Source organism: Cariama cristata, unplaced genomic scaffold, assembly GCF_000690535.1.
Source record: "Cariama cristata isolate BGI_N322 unplaced genomic scaffold, ASM69053v1 scaffold40682, whole genome shotgun sequence".
Lineage (NCBI taxonomy): Eukaryota > Metazoa > Chordata > Aves > Cariamiformes > Cariamidae > Cariama > Cariama cristata.
The window spans coordinates 1-21,938 of NW_009605145.1; the positions used below are offsets into that span (position 1 = coordinate 1).

General features: G+C 37.3%; 3 protein-coding genes across 3 annotated transcripts; 1 reads left to right on the plus strand and 2 right to left on the minus strand.

Moving 5' to 3' along the window:
- Nucleotides 1–3,655: 3,655 nt before the first annotated feature.
- On the plus strand, nt 3,656–8,778 carry SLC25A3 (solute carrier family 25 (mitochondrial carrier; phosphate carrier), member 3; the record flags this gene model as incomplete). The annotated part of the gene is made up of 6 exons (XM_009695845.1): nt 3,656–3,777; nt 6,340–6,519; nt 6,635–6,816; nt 7,552–7,724; nt 8,224–8,334; nt 8,445–8,778. Coding segments are annotated over 6 exons (929 nt in total), but the record flags the coding sequence as incomplete, so codon positions are not given.
- A 5,565-nt stretch (nt 8,779–14,343) lies between these two features.
- LOC104158249 (inhibitor of nuclear factor kappa-B kinase-interacting protein-like) lies at nt 14,344–15,461 on the minus strand. Its single transcript, XM_009695844.1, has one exon. It carries the CDS (start codon nt 15,284–15,286, stop codon nt 14,603–14,605), a length of 684 nt encoding a protein of 227 aa, XP_009694146.1. The 5' UTR covers nt 15,287–15,461; the 3' UTR covers nt 14,344–14,602.
- A 2,560-nt stretch (nt 15,462–18,021) lies between these two features.
- LOC104157242 (inhibitor of nuclear factor kappa-B kinase-interacting protein-like) lies at nt 18,022–21,705 on the minus strand. The gene is made up of 3 exons (XM_009695843.1): nt 21,512–21,705; nt 19,747–19,864; nt 18,022–18,846 (listed from the first exon to the last, which is right to left on the minus strand). The coding sequence occupies exons 1-3, from the start codon at nt 21,703–21,705 to the stop codon at nt 18,022–18,024; spliced, it is 1,137 nt and encodes a 378-aa protein (XP_009694145.1).
- Between the last annotated feature and the right edge of the window lie 233 nt (nt 21,706–21,938).

The window sequence follows — 21,938 nt, forward strand, 5'->3', positions numbered from 1 at the left end:
GTACCGGGAAGGGACGCGGGAAGGTTCCAATTCAGAGTAATTGCAGAGACCTCCGATGGAGTCCGCCGTGGGGATTAGAAAGTGCTTTTTCTGGCTGTGCTGGGCTTGCAGCATCCGGGAGTGAGGCTGGAGGCCTGTCCTTCTTTCTTCCATGGGGGGGAGCAGCACGTGAATCTGGATGAATTTGAAAGACCATCTCTCCCTTCCTTTTTTTCTTTTCCTCTTATCCCCCCCCCCCTTTATTCGTAGCTGGACATTTGCACATCCAGATACATTTGAGGTGCCTGCAGCTGTTCTGTTCTTTTTCTTTATTTTTCTTTCTTTTTTCCTGCTTTGTAGTTGTGGGGCATACACCAGATAGCTGTGGTGTCTGAGATAGTGATGCATTTTAGATTTAAGTGGAAGTGCTTCCTGTATGTTTCCTGATCACTTTTGTGACTTCTAAAGGTCAGGCCTTGATGATACTTCTGATAGCTGAGGTAGAAGTTAAAATTTTAATTCTTTTAAGTTGTTAATAATTTAAAAGCATCTATCTGCTTTAATTTTAAAAAAAATGAGGTAAGAAGTGCTTGCAGAAAGATACCTCTTCTGAATAACTATGATTATTGAAGTATGTTAGCGCTCTTGCATGAACATTCATGTAATATGTGAAAGTGTAACAGAATTCGGTGTTGGATTTTATTAAGTTTTCGAGAAAGTACTTCTGGCTTTCAGTGTAGTAATCTTGTTGCTAGCTAACTAAAGCCCTAAGTCACTCTTCGGTATGCTAAATACATTCACTAGGTGCACTGTTTTCTTAAAAGCATTATGCTTAATCTTCATCCTGTTTGTAGGCAGGTGTAGTCAAAGGTGACCAGAGTTTTTTAGTCTTTGTAGTCTTTTCTGCCATGTTCGTTATTTCACATACTAGTTGGTTTTCTGGCCTTTGTGTTGGGAGAGTAACATGTTGCAGAAGCTGTCTGAGCTTATACAAGGTCACACAAAGTCAGTACAAACCACAAGATCTTTTGAGTTCAGCTCAGGGCATCAACCATAACACAGCTCAGGGACAAAGTGTTTTATGATCAGCTGCTGGAGTTTGTCCTTGTTAATGTGTCAGATCAGAAGTAGAAAAATGAAACAGTTATGATGTAGCTGTCTTATACAGCACAAAACTATGTTTACTCTGTTATTTATATTTAGGTAGCTTCAGGGTGTTTGTCCTAAGTCAGTGTGTAGGTGTGTTAGAGTAACTTTCTTGCCCTCTGTACTACATGTTTAGCAGGTTCTCTTTTCAGGCAACGGTTTTTTAGGAAATTTGACTCTACTTCTGAAATAGAAAGTCTGGGATCTACTGTGGCTAATTGTCCTAGTACTGCTATACCACTATGAACTTGGGTACCTGTAAAGAGCTCAAGCCTAATTGATACTGGCTTGCTTTTCTTAATTACTGTTTTTGAACACTAGCCGACAGCTCAGTCTGAATACCATTGTAACAAAGCAGATACATAAAGCTCTACTTTTCTGTGGCTTCTACAAGTGTCTTCTCTCTGTCACTTGAGGAGCATGACTTCTAACAGTAAATTCTTGTGAAAAAGGGAGTGTGAATGAACACTTTGGGTATCTGGGCAGTGTGGTAACTACCACAGTACTGTTGTCCTGCAGACCAAAGCTGCCCAGTAATAGAGAACCAGAGTCTGTTCTCTGATTACACCTGCATAAAAAGCCTTGCTTGTGTTTGTTTAACCCTTGTGGAAAGTTGTAAACAGAATGTTACTGCTGACTGCAAATCTGCTATCATAACCAAGCTATTTTAGAGGTATGTGTAAGTCCTGGACCAGTATATTTACAGTCTTGAGCAGTATGTCAAATAAAAAAATTCTCATTGGTTATATATTATTCTGACTGTTAACTGATTTCTGGCTTTAAGTTTAAGCTTAATATGCTGTCTGTGATTCAGTATTTGTTACTTTAGAATAAAGAAAAAAAGGACATTTTTATTGGTCTTGGTGATTAATTTTGAAGAGTAAGGTGAGAAATGTGAATGTAAAATGTAATGTAAAAGCTGGAACACTTTGGGGAAGAAGTTTACTTATAATAGCAAAGTTATGAGCTGGATGAGCCTGCTAGTGTTAACTGGTGCTCTGTTGATGCTCTTGAACATAATTTGATGTTCGTAAAGGAATTTATTTCAGAAGCAAAAAGAAAGGGTAAAGAATCTCTGAATAAGATAGGGGTTTTCCTGTCTTTCGATTTTCATCAGTGTTTCTCTGGAGACAGTTCTGACTGAGTTGGTGTAACACTGTGATGTCTATTCCATTATATTGAAGTAACACCACTAGAACTGATAGCAAAAAAATCCTAGATTATCCCTTTTGACTCTGAGGAATGTTTTCTATATGCTTATTCAGTATATTAGTTTTGCACTTGCTTATATATTTAAAATGCTAAGCATAGTAGTAAAACTATACTGCTACCTTCTGCTTATTTTGTACTGTTAATTGTGAACTTGAGTGTTTTCTCATTGCACGTAACCACACCCTCTGTAGCTTCTTCAAAAATGGAAGAGGGAAACCGATTCTTGGTTTTCAGCTCCAGTAACTTTGCTCTGTTGGAATTTGTGAAAACTAGTAACTTGTTCTTTTAAGACTGGATGGTTTTATACACACGTACTGTATGGAACAGTGCAAATGAAGTATCCCTTGATTAAATGTGATCTGAAAGATTCTTTAATGAACCTTGGTTTTGAACATTGAATATGATGATTAATAACACTCTGCGGTTTTATTAAACAGAAGCTGTATAAATCTGAGATTCTGTATTTAAAAGAAACTAAAAAAAAAAAATCTATATAAAGAATCTGAAAAATATGTCTGCATAAAGAAAGGGTTAGGGTTCTCGTAGATCTATATGGTCTCTACTTAAATACAGAATTTGCACTATCACAGAATATTTAACCAAAGAAGCTTTATGTCCAGAATAGTAGAGAAATACTGTTCTTGCTTAATTCCTTGATACAAGAAAATGTTGACTGTTGCAGCTTTGAGTCATAATTTCTACTAGCAGCTTCTGGGATTAATTTCTATGGTTTAAGTGTGCTGTGAGTTAAAACTTAACTGTTTATTCCGTTGATTTTTTTAAAGGAACAAACTCAATGTGGAAGGCTTAGAATCAAATCATCCAAAAGGTGCTAACTTAAAGCAAGGGAATTATTTTGAGTATACCACTACAATTGAATAATACAGCGTGGGAAATTATTTCAGTTTAATACTTTGGGGTGTTAAGTGAGGTACCTGAGTGAGGTAGCACTCAGTAAATTTTATTTCTTTTCTGATCTTTGTTACCATTTATGATTGATCATATATTTGTAAATTTTTTTCAATTGACTAGAATACAGCTGTGCATATGGCTCAGGCAGATTCTTTGTGCTTTGTGGCCTTGGTGGGATTATTAGCTGTGGAACAACACATACAGCACTGGTTCCTCTAGACCTGGTTAAATGCAGAATACAGGTTTGTTCTGCACGTTGGTATGTGGTGACATTGACAAAGCATGTTTAGTGTGATATATTTAATCTACTAATGAATTGGAGGCATAAACTATCCCCAGGACATCGTTGTCCAACAGTGCATGGAGTTTATGTAAAAGCATGGTGTGTCTTTATTTTTTGCTGCAGAATACAGTTGTGAATATGGCTCGCTCAAGTTTTATGCTCTCTGTGGCGTTGGTGGGGTCCTAAGTTGTGGCCTGACGCACACTGCTGTTGTACCTCTGGATTTAGTGAAATGTCGTATGCAGGTTTGTATTAACTTAAACACTTCTTAAACTTTTTATCTATGTAGCTGGCATATTAAGAGTTTACAGTAGGGACACAGTCTTTTCTGGATGACAGGAAGTGAGTAAACTTGAATGCTGCTTTATGGAGTGTACTGCTGTGAGACTAACAAAACATCACTTTCAAGAGAAGCAGAGGCATTCAGGATGAATTATGTTGTACTACATTTAAGGCGCGTTTAACTGGCTCTGTTTGCTAAAAGGCACCCACCACAATGTTACTCTTTGCTGGCTGGTAGGCTGTCTAGCGCTATTCGTGTGCTTTTGGAGAAAGGAAATAGTATTTTTGGTGTTTTGAAGATCTACAGTTTTAAGCCTGGAGTGACATGCACATATAATTTGATCCATTAACATTGTGGATATCAATGCATGGCATATGGATTGGCTGCTTTCTAATGATGCCACTTTGAATAGAATGGGTAAAACTCGATATGGTATTGGTAGGCCATCGGTGCTGGCGGCTGGATTCCTTGAAGTGGCTCCTGATTGAACTGAAAGGACTCTCGTCACATTGCACTTAATTTGTGATACCAACTTCCGCATTAAAATCATCTAGTGAACAGCCATGGATAAAAACATGCTAATGGATTTATTCAGGCAAACCTGTGCCTCAAGAATGAAACAAATTAAAGCACGCGTCTAAATTTGTGGAAATATAGTAGTCAATGACTTCCCTGTTACATAGGCTGACACTGATTATAAAAGTGGTGATTTTGTAATGATAGAACTCCTGAAATAGGAGGGAACTATGAATTAGTTGGACCTACTAGTCACACCAGGACTACTGCACATGATAGTCTTCAGAATTATTTAGCATTCTTTACAAGAGAGGCTTGCTCACATACTTCAGAGCACCTGAAATTCTAGTCTTAAATTAGTAATTCTGTAATACATCGGACAAATGCAGGATGCATCAAATGAGAGCACCATGCTGCTTTCTACAAAATTTCCATTGAGACCAGGCTAACTGTGTAGGAATTCCCTATTTCTACTAGTAGGGAATAGCTGTAGCTGAGTGTGGTTTATTTCTGAAAATGTAGCTTAAGTGCATAAACTCTTGTTATGGACTTCAAAATCCAAGATGGGTAGCTTGCCTAAGGTTGAGTTTCCTGAGAAGGAGATTGATCATGGGTAAAGAGGATGTAGCATCTTGAAGAGTTCCTAATCTGACTGCAAATCGGGTTAATGGGCAGAAGGCCTGAGAGCTATACAGTGCTGCATATGCAGCTGGGAGTGAGGCCTTGTACTTCCCAGGCTTCAACTGCTTGGTCTTGGGCTACCAGTCCTGGGCTTCTTATGTGTAAGGGTGGTGATACTTCCCCTGCTTCCTCCAGTGCAAGAGGAAGATTCCAGGTGTGACCTTGTAAAACCTGTCAGCATTTATCTCTTTATAGATCCAGTGCAGAGCAGGTTACTAATCCTTCCTAGATTCTCCAGGACAAAACCTGTTGTCTGCCCTCTCATGTCTTTTTAAGAAGAGGTCACGGTTTACGTAGATGATAATTAAGCACGGTTCTGACATGAACATAGTCTCATTTTACAGTGCCTGATTTAAATATCCACTTTTCTGAAATTCTGAATCTTTTAAAATTGACATGTTTAGGTGAACTAGTTCTCAAGTAGGTTGTTGGCAGACTGCAAGACAGAATATGTGTCACTGCAGGTTGGTGTGCTGCATGTCCCATAGCTCTTTCTGAAACCTTTGGTTGACTTCAAATTAGGTATCTTCCTTCTTACCCTCTGAGGAAATGTTGGATGATGTCAAATATGAAAAGTCAGTGTGATGTGACTTAAAATTTGTCAGAATGACCTGTTTAAGAATTTCTGTTAAATGGTTTACATGAAAAAATTATTCAAGTTGGTCTTTTTTTTTTAAATTTCCGATATGCTATTAATGAAATCTCACTCAAAGTTTTGTGTGCAGAAAATAATTTGTATGTAGCTTTTACTGTGAAGTCAAAAGTACAGGTGTAGAAGTTCTTGAGTACTCTTTGATCTGCTTTGCTCCATCTGTCTTAGTCTCACTATGTGGAGGGATCAGACTAAGAGTGGACAAATAACCTTTTCTGATTAAGAATCAGGTGAATCATCAGGCTTGGTTTGTGGAGACAGTGGGTGTACATAGGTGTGACGTGTAGAGTGGATGAGATTGCTGACAGAAGCTATCAAATTTTTAAAGAATGGGATCTAAACAAAATTATACCAGTACTGACAGTGTTAGAATAGTGATTTCAGTAAATCTTGTTGCAGAAAGTCACATGGTTGGTTTGGAGGATGAATGTACAGCAAAATTCAGACAGTTTGATGGTTCCTGTGTATTGAGGAACATACTGGCTGTTAAAATAAGTTAGGGTTTGAGACTAGCAAGCAGCCATTATAGTCACATTAGTATAACCTTGTGGTGAGTACATCGTCCATCCAGGGAACTTTAGGAAGCCAGCTGTATGAGGAATTTAAGAATTTTATATTTCAGATGAGGATGTGAGAAAAAAAAAAATCAAGCAATTAACTGCCTATTTTGTTTAGGTTGACCCACAAAAGTACAAGAGCATCTTCAATGGATTTTCAGTGACAGTCAAAGAAGATGGCGTTCGTGGCTTGGCTAAGGGATGGGCTCCAACCTTTATTGGATATTCCATGCAGGGGCTTTGTAAATTTGGTTTCTATGAAGTTTTCAAAATCCTATATGGCAACATGCTGGGAGAGGTAAGCCTTAAGTGGTTTACATGAGGCTATATATCTGCAACATAATAGTATTAGTAATGCAGAGAAATCACAAAAGCACGATTTATTAATGAAAATGTGTTCAAATTCACTTTAGGAAAATGCGTATTTGTGGCGTACTTCGCTATATTTAGCTGCATCTGCCAGTGCGGAGTTTTTTGCTGACATTGCTCTGGCTCCAATGGAAGCTGCTAAAGTTCGTATTCAGACGCAGCCTGGATATGCTAACACTCTGCGTCAGGCTGTACCTAAAATGTTTGGAGAAGAAGGCATCTGGGCGTAAGTATCTCTTGATTTTAATTTTTATTTTTATTCAGGTTCTTGATGTCGAGTAGTTTTTTTTCCTAATGCAGAACTGTTGCTAAAACGAATTGTGGCTTTAGCTTATAGTACTTCCTGGTCTTTGTATTTCAAGATGACAACTTAATGTACTTCAGGGACTCTGTGCTGAACTGGGTGTTAGTTCCACATGCTCCTTAGATCCATCTTTGTGAGTATCTTTGTGCTGAGTTCTGCTGGATAACTTCAGTTTCTAGCAGTTCCAGTCAGAGATACTTAGCAACTTTTTGGTTGTACAGTCAAAGATGCTTGAGTCATTGGCATGTAAGAGTAATATAACTGCATGTTAGCTTTCTGTTCTGATAGAAGTGGCTGTAAATATACAAGTCATTTATCACTATCGGGACTTGGCTGGTATGCAGACATGAGCCTTACTGCACTCGCAGTGTCAGTGCGGCATTACGGCAATGCGTTGAAAAGCGACTACAAAAACAGCTGTGCAGCATAGGGATCAGGGAGATTCTAATTTGTGTTGCTGTTTTGAGTTAGTACTTGGGAACTAATAACACTTAAATTTCTGTTCTGTAGGTGTTCGGGCACTGTAAGGCTTAAGTGTCCATATTTAGAAGTTGTATTCTTGATAGGAACAATAAGCTAACTTAATTTTTTTCAAGTTAGGAATGTACCATAAATACTGGAGAAAATGAAACTGAGTTTGTCTCTTTTCTGGTTAAGTTTCTATAAAGGTGTTGCTCCACTATGGATGAGACAGATTCCATACACCATGATGAAATTTGCCTGCTTTGAGCGTACTGTTGAAGCTCTCTACAAATACGTCGTTCCTAAGCCACGAAGTGAATGTACAAAAGCAGAACAGCTGGTAGTCACATTTATTGCAGGCTATATTGGTAAGGAATTTTTAAGTCTTACGCTTCATTAATGGCCTACCACGAGTCTAGAAGCCTGTTCGTTTTCAGAATATCAAACAGATGTCACTGGAGTGAGAGAATTTACTTGTAATTTTAAAATGTGCAGGAGGAAAAACACTATATTCAATCTGCAAGTGGAAAATGGGTCTGTAGTAGGACAATACTCTTAATTGTTCCTATGTATTACCAATGTTAATGTCCAAGTCTAGAAACTGCAGCTGATGTAAATGGAAAAAATTGCATCTTTGCTAGGCTGGGGAAGGTTGAAGGAAGAGGAGAGAAATTTGGATGGAAGGGGGATTTTCAATATCCAAAGACTCAGGAGTATTTTAGCAGAAGAGATGCTGCAAGAGCAGAACCGAAGTGTTTTCTAATAGTCACATAACTTCTGTGCAATTTATTAGAGGGTGTGGTTTCAGCTGGCTGTACTTAGCATACACAGTAATGGTACAGAACTAATGTCAAATTATTCTTTCAGCTGGTGTGTTCTGTGCAATTGTTTCTCATCCTGCTGACTCGGTGGTGTCTGTGTTGAACAAAGAAAAGGGCAGTTCTGCTTCACAGGTTCTTGTAAGACTTGGATTCAGAGGTACACCCTTACTTTCATGTATTTTGGATCAAGTATTTGTCATGTTTTGGGGGGAGGGATTTCTTTTTTTCCTGGCTTATGCTACTTGTGCTTTATGTTTTGCTCTACAGGCGTATGGAAAGGTCTGTTTGCTCGTATCATTATGATTGGTACCCTGACTGCACTACAGTGGTTCATCTACGATTCTGTGAAGGTCTATTTCAGACTTCCTCGTCCACCTCCACCTGAAATGCCAGAATCTCTGAAGAAGAAGCTTGGTCTAACTGAATAGACAGCTCATGGACTGACTGTGCTGGCTGTCCCAGTGATGAGTTTCACGAAACTTTTATATATTTGACTATGTAGAAAACAAACTCTATATGATGTTATTGGCTGTGCCCTCATCCCACATGAGGGTTTAAATTCTACCAGTCATTGCCTGAAATAAATGAGAAACAGAGTGCTTAATGTCTGTTTACTACTGCATATGTAAGTTTCATTTCATAGCAGCAAATACCTCAAATACTCTCCCCCTACAAAAAAAAAATTAACCTATTCTACACTTTAGGAACTAGAGAATCATGAAACAATTGTAAAAAACAAACAAAAACTTTCACTGTTTCCAGACAAGTGCTGGGAACCTGTCCTTGCAGGACTGCAGAAACTAAGTGCAGTTCTGTGCGCTTGAGTCCACTGTTCTGTTTGCCCATAATAAGCTGTTACCGTAGAGTAGCTGAACTCCAGAATGATGGAGATGAGACTACAGTCGGATAGGGTACCCTGGTCTTCATGGCAGTGTTCTCCAGAGAGAGCAAAGGAACCTTGCACATAATAGAGTTGTTTCTCCTTTGGGGTGGTCATCCCAACATAACTAACTTATGCTCGCTTGACTGACTTCTGCTTCTGTTGGCTTTGAACCACACCAAAGAACTTGGTCCTTTTGGTTGTACTGTGGAATTAAGCAGTAGCTGCTACCTTAACAAAAGAAAAGCTGATGTTAATAAAGATTCTCAAAAGATGTCTGACCACTAAAAGCTTACTACAGCTTTACAGTAACATATAAATGGCTTGCCTGTTAATGTAGAGTTTGACAACTCACCAGCTTTTCCCTGCACTTAGTACTCCTGAAGCTTGATTTTTTTGTTGTGCATGTTTTGGGGGTTTGTTTATGTTTGTTTTTTTTTTTTTTGTCCCCTGAATTAGTTTAATGCTGAGTTTTAGTTGAACTGTGCACTTCTGCAGTGCAAGAAGCCATACCAATTTTGTTTGGACTTGATATGAAGAAATTTAGGCTCCTAGTCATGCAAGTGGAGACACTCACTCAGTGTTTTGTTAAGGCAATGAATTTGTTTTTTCCAGTCTTTTACAGAAAGATGGGCGTGCTGCCTTCTGTGTTTTGCCCGTTCAAGAACCCACAGTTATAACCATATTGAGAAAAATTCAGAAAATGCCTAATAGTATATAAAGGGTTCACCGTATCCGATACTGCTGTGTTCGCTTAGTAGAGCTGGAGCGTTAAGTGTCTTTTGTGCAGAACTGTTTGGATATGCTGTCTTTCAGCTTGTGAGCTGATGATTACTGAACTTGGCTCGGGATTCCGGGGTGTTGTACTGCCCCCTCCTCTTTACTTGCGTCCTTCAGAGTCAAAAGAACAATTAAAGCAGGCACCATTGGCGTAGCATAAATATGCTGATCGCTGCATCTGACTGGAGTCCAGGATTCCTGCTACCATTTTATATAAATTGAGCTTCTTGTCCCCTGGGAAAACCCTCCAACTTCCAAGATTTTGGATGGTTATGCTCAACAAGCAAGCTGGGCCATATGTTGAATCGCTGCCTTTCAAAATGTGGACTAAACTCTAAAACTGCTCAATTTCCCTGTCGCCGTGACAGTAAACACATTCTTAGAGTAGTTGGTATCTAACTGCATTATACAACAAAGTCAAATTCCCTAAGTCTAAATAAAATGCTTGTACAAGTACTTTGCTGTTGAATTACATATATTCATGATATAAGTACGTACATCTTGTTGCCCCATTGTGAGTGGGAAGCTCTGAATCATTAAATGCTCCTAAGAGCTTCCTTGGAGAAAAGCATTAACTGTGACTTGATCTTGTATCAGGACCATTGATGTTAAATCAGCTTTTGAAGTTAACTTTTGTATGTGGTTCAACTTGCTAGAAAAAAAACAGTATCACTTTTGTGTACTGAATATCATAGTTTCTTTAAAAGCATGTTTTAACTCAGGAGACTTTTCTTTGTTTGCTGGAAAACATCTCAAGTTCCTTCTAATCCTGGGAAAGTGAAACATTTTTGTCAAATTTTAAGGCTGGCAGAAGAGACCAACTTGGCTCCTGCAGTGAGGTACTCTGATTGTCAAGTAATCCAGCAATAAGCTACATTTCTGAAGACAGTTTCTTGTCATTCTATGTGGAGCAAAATTGTGCATTTTTTTTCTCCAGAATTGGGTCACCTTTGTGCAGCCATTTTAAATATGTGCGGTAATAAGAGAATCTTAAATCCATTTTCTCATTGCTCAAGGGTAGATCTGAAGCTATCTTAAAAAAGATGCTCAGATAATTTTATGAAGGTAAATCTGAGATAAGGCGACAAGGGCAGCTAGCTGTTGCCATGTTTTTCTGTAACTGAGAGGAAATGCAGTTCGTGCTGCTTCTAGTGTTGTGTTTCAGTGGAAACCGAGAGAGAGGGGAGAGAATTGCCTTGCAGCTGTGGACTTCATTGACATTCAGCCATAGGCTTGTTTGGATGCTTGAGGTAAAGGGGTTTAACAGATAAAATGCTATTGCTTAAAGTGTCACCCACTGATACTTTAAATAAGCTTCAGGGGAAAAACTGTAGTATTAAAATGTCACGTTTAAAAGGTCACGTTTAAAAGGTCACGTTTGTTACTGTGTGTGGTACGTTTGCCCAAAGTCAAGAAGATGGTGCAGGGGAGCGGCAGTTCTTTTGATGGACTTGTGCTTTCATTGCCAGAAAAGGCCTGTATCAAAAAGGTTTTGAACTTGGATAACTCCTGACCGGTCACTAAACCCCAAAGTGCTTTGTAAAACATGGGTTATGTATCTGCTGCTTGTGTACATTGTTTTATGAAGGAGAAAACATCCTTCCTTGCTATTACTGAAGCCGAGATCAGCTTTCTGGCTTAAAGCATACTGCCTATGTAAATTTGGAGTAACTACTCCATTCACATCCTGTTTGTATCAGGTTGTACTGTAGATCAAACGTGCCAATACTTGCTGAAATGTTTGTTGCATATCATTTTGAAATGGGCTGTAATAATACAAATAGTTGTAATTCATTCACATTTCTACATAGAAATGATGTAGTTCACAGTGAAAACAATAAACATCATGCTTTTTTATAGCAAATACGAGTACCGTGGATAGCTGAGCTTAGTAGCTACATGGCCTCGTTACAGAATACGATTTTTTTGTAACTCCGAGTGATATGGGAGAAGGATGTTGGTAGCAGAAGCTTCTTGGCTAGGCTGATGTTCTGGTATCTAAAAGTAGATTTTAATGTGTTGGGGTTACTGTGCTCATGTCATTTTTCAGCATTGATCACTTAATGTTTTTGCTGTTGTTTTGGTGGGTTTTTTTTGTTTTTCCTTGTGAGCTGCTGGCAAGAATATAATTGGCCAGCTCTATACCTGCATACTACATTAAAAGCAAAGATGTCCTGAGTATTGCTGCAGGTTGGGCTACATGGGATGGTATGTTTTAAGTAGCATAGCTGTAATGTTCATTATTACCTGAATCTCTCAATAGCTTAATAAAGTTGTAGAGTGTATCATTGAGTGCCCCTAGAAATTAACTAAGTAAGGATTGTAGTTTTACAGAGCTGATACTTTCCCCACCACTGACAGTACTAAACCAAGGAGGCGAGGTTAATAGTCTGCTTTAAATTTATGAAAAATACCTCGCGCTCTGCCTCATCTTTTCCACCACAGAAAGAGCTTTCCCTCTGTCTTAGACCAGTGTAATTACAAAGCTACGCTAAAACTTTTATTTAATTCTTTAGTACAGTGGAGGTGTGCACTTGAAGGGCGAATGAAGATTTGTAATACCTGTGCAGATCATGGGAGAACTACTGATCGCTTACTTTACTTCTGAGGACAATACAGTGGGTGTGTAAACTTCAGACCCATATTTTTTTAATCTTTTTTTCTCCAAGTAAACTTTATCTCTGTGACTTAAACTTTTTCTCTCTTGCTTGTAGCAACAAAGTTTCTGAAAGGATGATAATGCTTTGGACCTGCTCTTGCTGGGAAGGAAGGGTGGGTGGTCTGCATGCGTCTATAGATGAAGTGAAATGAATGGTTCTATAACATTTTTTGCATACTTGACTTCCCATGGAGACCATGAACAGGACTGTATACTCAGCTTTTCATTGGTAGATGTGTTCTAAGATTTGGAGGTTAGTTATTTGGGGGTTGAAAGCGAAATCACCAGTTGTTTATCCTAGCTTATTTTCTGGTTACTGTTCCAAAGTGAGAGTGTGCTCTTTTCATCCAGAAAGACCTCTTTGCTGTGTCAAGGCTTCAATGACCTGTGCAGCTGGAGCTATCTTCCACTTCACTTGTGTAGGTAGTGCTTCGCTGGTTCTCCAGTTCTGCCTCTCCAGATTTTTACTGGCTACTGACCATAAATGATTCATTCATAAAGTTGAAAACAAAATGGCTGATCATTCTGGATATTGTTTAATTTTTCTGTCTTTCAAATGCCATTTGGTTATTTTCAGGGGCTTGCATTAAGAATTGTGTGAAAGAGCAAAGGGGCACTGGTTGGTCAATAGCCTCTGTGGATGGTTTCTAGGAAAACTTGTCTTTTGACAGGTTTAGTCTTGTGGTCTGTCAGGTGGACTGGAAAGAGGTGAAAATCAGGAGGTAGGAATGGATCTATACCAAAAAGAGGAAAACCTGATGAAATGAAGCATTTGAAGGCTGACTGAGGGCAATGAAGCAAGCAAGGTACAGAAGACCAGCAACATGAAGCAGGCCAGAAGGTAATGGAATGGTGAATGAGGATGAGAATAGCGAGGGAGAGGAGTGGTTGTATCTTCCACACAATCAAGAGTCTCGTAGCTGCAGGATGCTCAGGTATGACCAGTTAACTGAGAAGTTATAAAGGCCTTACTGTATCCTTATACTTCTTGATATAGTTTCATTTTAGGGATTTTCTGAATTGCTTGCTTTCTCTCCTGATTGGCTTTTATAGTAATTTTTATTCCTATTTAATGCACTCTTCCCCCTTTCCTCTGCGAAACTCATCCCCATTACCTTCTTACTTCAGTCTACCAGCTACTGCACTTTCAAATGTCTCAGATCTCTTAAACTCCTGCTCTTCACCACAAAAATACTGCCAGTGGCTTGTATCACCCTAACCTTTTGGGACCTCAGTAGCTTCTCTTTGCAAATTCCGTTGCTCACTGTAGTATTTTACAGGCTAAGAAATAATGAATGAGTAACGCTGTTAGAATTCCTTAACAAATACTGTGGCACTGGGAGAAAGCAATTAGTAGGTCTTCCAAAGCATTGTCCCCACATAGAGTTCTGTCTTTGAAAGATGTAACAGTGTGGCACAGTAATCATGATTTAAAATTATAAAGCCTCACACAAAACCTTACAGAAGTTATTCCTTTTTGATGTGTCACAAACATTTTTGCAAGGCATCAGCAATATTTCTGGACATAGTTTCACTGCATTTACCTCTTTAAATAGTATTTTAAAAAAAGGAAAGTATTACAGTTTACAAAAATCATAGAGTGAATATATTGAGACAAATACTAAATTGGTACTGCAGTTTGACTAACTCTTGTTTAACTCTGGAAACGACAATTTTATTTGGTCCTTGGGAGCAGGAAAGGAAAGGTGAAGATCTGTCAGTCTCGGGTCCTGCTTTCTTCATGAAAGCAAACTTTAAAGGTAAAAACAATGTTCTATGCTTTAACACTGTTTTATTCTACAAAACAAGCAATTTATTAAATATAGCATCTGTCATCCTTGAAGGACAAATACATGCAGAGACACACCTTTTTTTGCTCACATTATAGCTTGTCCCTTGAAATGATGATTACTTTTTTCTGTCCTTTTCAAATGAAGAGGACAAATCTCTAGTTAAGTTTTGGTGTGCTTCTAAATGAAGCCTGTAAATACTGTCTTAGTACTACACGTGATGGAGTTCACACTCAAACACTACAATTCTTTAGGCAGAGGCAATTCACAGTGATCAATTCACGTCTGAAATCTTGGTTATTTCATATCTTTGATCTCAGTTTGAACTCGTTAGATTGGCCAGTTTCTCATTGAGTAAAGCAATTTCCTTCTCCCGTCGTAATACATCCTCCACTAATCTTCCTATTCTCAGTGTTAGGTCATTTATTAATGGCTCCAAGATGGCAAAATCCTTTTTAAGTTTGTACATCTTGGGTTTTAAATCATTTGCAAATGTAACTGTCTTCAGAACTTTTGCTCTGTCACCTTCAAGATTCAAAAGTCTATCCGAATGCTTGTTAAAATCGCTCCTTAACTCAGATAATGCCGTTTTAATTTGCTCAATTTTTCTTGCGTTACTGGATGCTGAGCTTTGTAGTTTTGTACTGCGGTCGATGCTACTGGTTAGCAAGTCACCTATATTTTTTACTGTCTTCTTTTCACCTTTTTCGACTTTATCTTCCAATGTTTGCAAAGAATCTGTCAGTGCAGTCATATCCGAGACCAGGCCTGAAATGCGCCTTATGTCAGTTTTCACTGTCACAATGGTTAAAGTTACATTTTTTGCTACAGAAGCTGCAGTCTGTTCAACACTTGAAACAGCATGAAAAAGGGTTGTTAAATTCTTCTGCAGTTGTTCTTGTGTTTTAATTATGCTGCTAGACCGTGTTTTCATTGTATAAATATCTTCCTGCAGATGTTTAATGTGAGAAATTACTTGAAGATCTTCTAGCTGTTCCATCAAGTCCCAAGTCTTTTCACACTAGAGGGATAAAAATAAAAATATTTGACAAGATTTCTAGTTTAACAACTCACATAAAAATTAAAGCTATACTCTAATGAAATATCTTACTATTCTGATATTGAAACTGAGCGCAAACCCTGTCTTTAGGAAATAAAATTCTGTTGCAACACAACCAAAAATTTAATTTTTTTTCCTTTCAGTATACATAAATTCAAATCTTACTACTTTGTCTATTACATCAAAAATTACAGGAACAAAAATTACTAGTGAAAACACAAGTCATCAAATGGAATCTTCTGATGTACAGAAGTTTTTGTGTTAAGCCTATAACCCATGTGATCCAGAAAGACACCTGTAGAAGGATGGTCAGAAGCATTTTTAGAAAGATGCCTACTTTAAAATTCTCTTATCCAAAAATTATGGACTATAATTAACTGCTGGGTTTTTATTTTGGTAATCATAATATGTATTTTGAACATGGCACTCACAGAAGAAAAAGCCAAAGAAAGTAGGGATTGGTTCCCTTTTGTTTAAATAGCCAAAATACTTCACAGAAAAACATTACTTAAACAGCCTGCCTCCATAAAAGCTACGTTAATGAGCAAACACTTGTGCTACTGTTGGATTTTTGGCTGAATTTGCTAGTTCACTTTTTAAGGATTGGTTCTTGGTTTTCAAATTTGAGAGGAAGAAAGGCAAAGATTTGAGTGATACTATCCTGTTCAATCCCTAATAAGTCAGTGTAGAACTTGGAGAGAAAAAAACCCACCAAACGGACAAGCTAGAACACATGCTGAGAGGCTGTAATTAGTTTCATACTAATCCCTTTCTTGACACTTTCTTGACACTAGTAGTAAAAATAACACCAAAGAAACAACTTTTTTAAACTTTTTGATAGTGTTGGTTATTCTTCACTAGCACAGAACTGTTGGCTAGAAAACAAAATACCACAATTTAGGTTGTGGAGAGTTGTGCTGGTTTCTTAGTTACTGTCCTCTAAGGGTTGAGGGCTTTTCTGTTCAAGCTTGTGTATGTGCAGCTTTCAGTAGTGTTAAGGCTGATGAAAGACATTAAATTGAGGAGCATGCCACTGGTAATTTAGTCAGCCTTCCCCCAAAATATATGGAGCAGAAACACACTGGACTACACTTGTGAAAAGTATTTAAAAAACATTTCTATATGGAATAGTATTAAGGGAACATTGAAGTATTTATTCCATACCCTTTCTGGAAGAGTTTATTTTTAATTTGATTATGCACCAGGACAGGGCAATCCACTACATTTTTACTGAATACGTATAGATTTGTATCTGTTTACAGGCATAAGTAATAAATACATGAAACTGAGAGACTTGATAACATTAAGAAATGCTGGTTTAATAGTCTCTTGAAGGAGCAGCATTAACTGTTCAGCAGAGATTTCAGTAGAATTCTAGGTAAGTTAAATTATTCTGGTTTTGTTCAATCTGGCTTAAATGAATGTAAGTCAAATGTTGTGCATTCATGCTGCCTACTAAGCAACCTCCTTTCCTGAGTTTAATTATCAAGATGTAAGTATGTAGACACAAATTTATGGTGGTCCTGAGATCCATATTTCAATGAACAGCTATCAGTCAGGCCTATTAGGTACTACTATGTCCTGTGTAAGTAGACTTATGGATAAATTAGATATTCCCTACCCTCACATACATAACTCCATGGATTTCATTAATTGCTTTTGCAGCTCTTGGTTCACCAAACTTTGGGAAGCCCTGTCAGTGACACTGGTAAGTTGTGGTTTGTTTTTTTTTTCCCCACCCCTTTGAAATGCAAAGCAACACCAGGCACATCATATAATGCCTAACAAGAGTACATTCTACAGAAGAAAAGGTTAAAACTGGTTTCTAACAGCACCAAAACAAACCAGCCCACAAAACCCCAAGCTAATACAGTGACTGATCACACCAAACTTGCAAATTGGATGATGGAAAGGCTTCAGTCTATTGAAGTTCAACAGCTGACCAAAGCTATGCCAGTGACTTTAGGCAGTTTGCAAAGCCTTGAAATGAGGTCTAAGGCAGCTATTTGCCTGGGGTCAAAGAAATCAAAGGTAACACCAGCTGCTATGTAACCCCCTGTACAAGACAAGGTTCCCGGTAAGGGGTGCTTCACCAGTGTTTTCTGTAATGCGGTTGTATCTAGGCTTCAGCTGTTAAAAGTGTACTTGGTGCTTTCCTGCATGTAGTAAAATAGATAGATCCCAGTAACAACTCCAACATTGAAAAGTCTGTACTGTAAGCACAAAAACATTATGGTATATGATACATTAAAAGCAAGATACATGTATATCTGCCTAGAGGTAAGAATTTAATTGCTCATTGTGTTACATATATAATACAAAAAGTAACAATATAAAAAACTAAGTAATGAAAACTAAATATAAATTGCAATCTTGTCTCCAGTTTTGACTTTTTTTCCTTAAATCTAAATATTCAAGTTCTTCAAGTTCTGTTTGAGTAAAAATGAACTTTTAATAAATAAGCTGAAACTAATCCTTAATTTAAGAAAATACTCCTTTCTTCCTTCAACACAATATTTCTTGCTCTCTAGCCTCTTTATTGTAAGTTTGCCTTTCAGTCTGATCCAACAGCTATTTAAATTAACGACAGTATTTCAGCTATCCTTAACATACATTGGAGTCACATTATTTGTAATTAAAATGTTCTTTCATCAATGAAAACCCAAAGTCCAAATTCACTTATCCCCATTCTGGCCATGTTCTAAGTCATAGCTTTCTAAAGTTATTTCTTTTGCTTTTGAAGATACTTTTATGTCATGCACTACTTCTAAAACAATTTCGTTTTGTGCTTTCAAAATGCTGGCATTGTACTGTATGCCTTCAAGAACCTCTTGCATCGCCATTGTATCAGAAACAGTTCTCAACATATCATTTTCCACTGTATATAGCTGTGTTGTCAAGTCCTCTATCTTTTTCTCCATACTCAGTAATTCACTTGAGAATCTAAGGATAGAGTGAATAGCATTTTCAATTGTTGGCAAATGGGTCTTGCACTCCTCAATTTTAGGTTCATAGTTTGCAAGTTTCTGATTCAGGTCTGTGTCCTTGGCTACCAGACTATTCTGTTCTTCATCTAGCTTTTCAACTGCCTTTGCATGCGAGTCCAACTTTTGTTCAACTCTAGAGAATTCATCATCTTCTTGCCTTTTTAGCGTTTTCATATTTCTGGCTGTACTGTCTTCCAAATCTCTGACTCTTTCTGAAAGGGATTTAAGTCTTTGGTCAGCTTCATTAATTTGGGAAGTAACTTCTGTATGTATGAACTTTGCTTCAGATTTTAAACCACTAGTGTTTGTGTTCATTTCATCCAAGCTTCTTCTCCAGGAATTTGTAACATTTTGGAACTTCTCATTAATGTTCTGCATCTTTACAGACAGAGTTTGTTCATTGTTCTGAATACCATTTATGATGTTATGAAGAGAAGATATTTGCTGCTCAAACTCAGTCATCACAGAGAGGGACCAGGCAGCTCCTTGTAGGATGCTTTCAGAAGATTCAAGCTGCATTTGTAACACAAAACAATGTCCATGTCTACTTCATGAAAGTAAGAACATAAAACCATTTGCATTTATTTAACAGAAAATAAAATCCCTTAGAAGCCACTTTACTTGTTACAAAGCTCCTAAGTGATTTGCTTTCATATTCCATCTTTAAAATATTGTTGATTAATCTAGCACGAAGAAGTCACAGAAAAGGGTGTGTTGTTGAAATTCGTAGAATACATGCCATTTTCTTTGTTGTCAATCCCTTATTTTCCATGGTGGTTTTGGGTTTTTTTTTTGTAAAATATATCACACTATGTAATTCCCATGCAACATTTTGCAATCTGAAGTGTAGTATATAAATATCCAAGTTACATCACATATAAATGATATCATCATTAGATCAGTGCTAAAACTGGCATAAGCCATGCTGTACTCCCATTGCTATCTGTAAGATATAGGGGATAATTTGGCAGCCAGCCCATGTTTTCTACTTGATAGTGTCATACATAGATAAGAAGATAAAATAGCAATGGAAAAATATTACTATCACTTCATTATGTCTTCATATTGTTAGAACAGGTCTACACATAAAAATGCCTGTAAATTTTATTCAAATGTATATTAGAATTATGCACAGAACAGTGCTGGTAGAAAGTAGTATGTGCATAAATGTAAGTTTTTAAAAATAGTTTAGTGTCTAAAAAATACTGCGATACAGCCACTGTATTCACATACTGGAACAATGGTATGGATTGACACGTTTAGTCACATGAAATATTCTCCAAAAGGCCAATTCACAGGCAAGTAGAACACATTATGAAAATTTATTTTAAAGCAGTCTTAACTCAATGACAACAAAGTAAAACAACAGCAAATGTTCAGCAGAGATTATTCAATTAAGATGTTAATGATTACCTTTTCAGAAATTAAGTTAACTTTATTTTCCACATCCAGGAATTTTTCAGCTTCTTGCTGTAAGAAGTTGTACTTTTTTTCCATATCAGCAAATTGACCCGATTGCTGAAATAAGAACCTGCAAATTGGAATAAATAATAAATATAATTAGCACCTACATATATATAATTAGCATATATTAAGTGTTCCAGGACCTGATTCACAGCAATCTGTTACCACAGGGATTTGTGTTCACAGAATTTGCTAGATCAATACAGGAGAGAGGAAAAAAAAAATGAAGTTGATCTGTCTTCATACTGGAGTTATCTTCCAACAGAGCTAGAAAAATAAGGAAACATCCGTAGATGTGGTTTGTTTTTACATTGTATGCCACTCAAACAGGAAAAAATATCTGATAAGACTGCTGACAGAGGGAGGCCATTGCATGCTCGTAATGCGTTGCCTCATGATCTTACCTTATTGATAATATTATTTAACCAGTGGAAATAAAAAAATAATTTGGACTTTCTTGCAAAGCATCACAAAATCATGCATAGAAGCCTTGGACTTAGAAAGGCTGGTGAACTCTGATGTTGTTTAATTGTAACCATCCAAGACCATATGGTGCGTTGGGGCAAACCTTGTATTATCTACTGCTATCTACAATGCTAGCTTTGAACAAGACAGTAAAGATCTCAATCCTGTACTTTATATACGTTCCAGACTCATTTACTGCGAACTTGGGAGCTTTCTGAACTGTAAGCACTTTGCCCAGTTAAAAAGGAAAGGAGACAACAAAGCAAAAAACCTCGAATTTTTCTGGATGTTTATTAATCCCAAAACAAGGTTTATTGTAGACTATGCAGGGGTCCTCTCAGTAGTAAAAACAATTTTATCTAGAACAAAGTTTATTTAAAATACTTGTGCTTTCATAAATTGATATTTATTAGTATATTGAATAGCAACTACGAGTTTCAAAAAAATCTACAATACTCTATACAGATTAAGCTGGGCAGTAAAAGCTAAAATGCTAGCTATAGATAGATAAATGCAAGCCAGACATAAACAGATACACATAAAACAGTAAGCAGAAGCATCACTAATCATTTTATTCTCTGTCATTCTGTTTCTCAAAGATTTGGATAATGAGATCTGGGTGATTTTAACATAACAACAAGTTTTACCTTAATTTTCAGATTGACATCTAGAGTGTAATAACCTGGACTAATTTCTTGCACCAGAGTTCTGAGAATTTGATCATATTATTTCTGCATGCAGCTAGGTTTCTGATGGAACTAAGGTGCCGATGCTGCTAAGATATTCTAAAACATCTTTTACAAAGATATTTGACCTTTACTTGAAGACTCCACCTGATGAACAATGTACCACACTGCTGAGCAAATTATTTACAGAAAACTCTACTTCACTTCTACTGTTGAATTATTTATTACCTGCCAAATGAGCCCTGTTGTACTTAGTGTCAGACTAAGTTGCTCTTCAGTTAGCTGTACTCTCCAAAGCAGGTATTTACAATTCATGACCAAGGCACCTTTTAAACTTTCAACGTGATAGAACAGATCGAGCTTCTATAATCCCTCACTGTATACCAATGTTTCCACACTTGGGGAGACTGCTATTCTTTTCTTGGTCCTTCTAGCTTTAACGAGTTTCTATAGTCACTTAACCTAAACACTATATTCAAATGTAACTAATCATACTGCCCATGACCAAATACAGTATAGAATACAAAAGAAAATATTAAAATCCACTTTAGAGGGTTACCTACCAGGTCAGCACCAGGCAAACAGCAAGGGAAATTATGCTGAAGCTTGTCCGTGAGTCCATCCAAAAGGAACTCCCATTATTGCTAGTCCTGGGACTTGCCAGCCTCCCGCAATTGCTATGCTTCTCAACCTTTTCTGAGCCTTCATTGGTCTTGGATAAAGAAATGGCTTTCTTCCTCTGCTTAACTTCAGACATTTTCTGTTTTTAAAAAGCAGAAGCAAAAGAGAGCACTAAGGAAAAAAAAAAAAACCACACAAAAAGGATTACTTCTAAACATCAACAAATATAACCTTTTTGCCCTTTAGTTACACAAATACACCCCCAAAAATGTTTCCTTCAGTGTTTACTATGTTTTCTAGTTAGGTGAACTTTTGGACAGTGTCATAATACTTTCGTAAGACACTGTGAAAATTCATTTTCTATACTAT

Bases quoted from the DNA above. Each gene is read 5' to 3' on its own strand.
- LOC104158249 (XM_009695844.1), bottom strand. From the start codon at position 15,286: ATGGAACAGCTAGAAGATCTTCAAGTAATTTCTCACATTAAACATCTG.
- LOC104157242 (XM_009695843.1), bottom strand. From the start codon at position 21,705: ATGTCTGAAGTTAAGCAGAGGAAGAAAGCCATTTCTTTATCCAAGACC. The intron at 19,865-21,511 runs GTAGGTAACCCT...TCCAATTTGCAG, and splicing joins GTTTGCCTGGTGCTGACCTG to GTTCTTATTTCAGCAATCGG. The intron at 18,847-19,746 runs GTAATCATTAAC...TTACAAATGCAG, and splicing joins TTAACTTAATTTCTGAAAAG to CTTGAATCTTCTGAAAGCAT.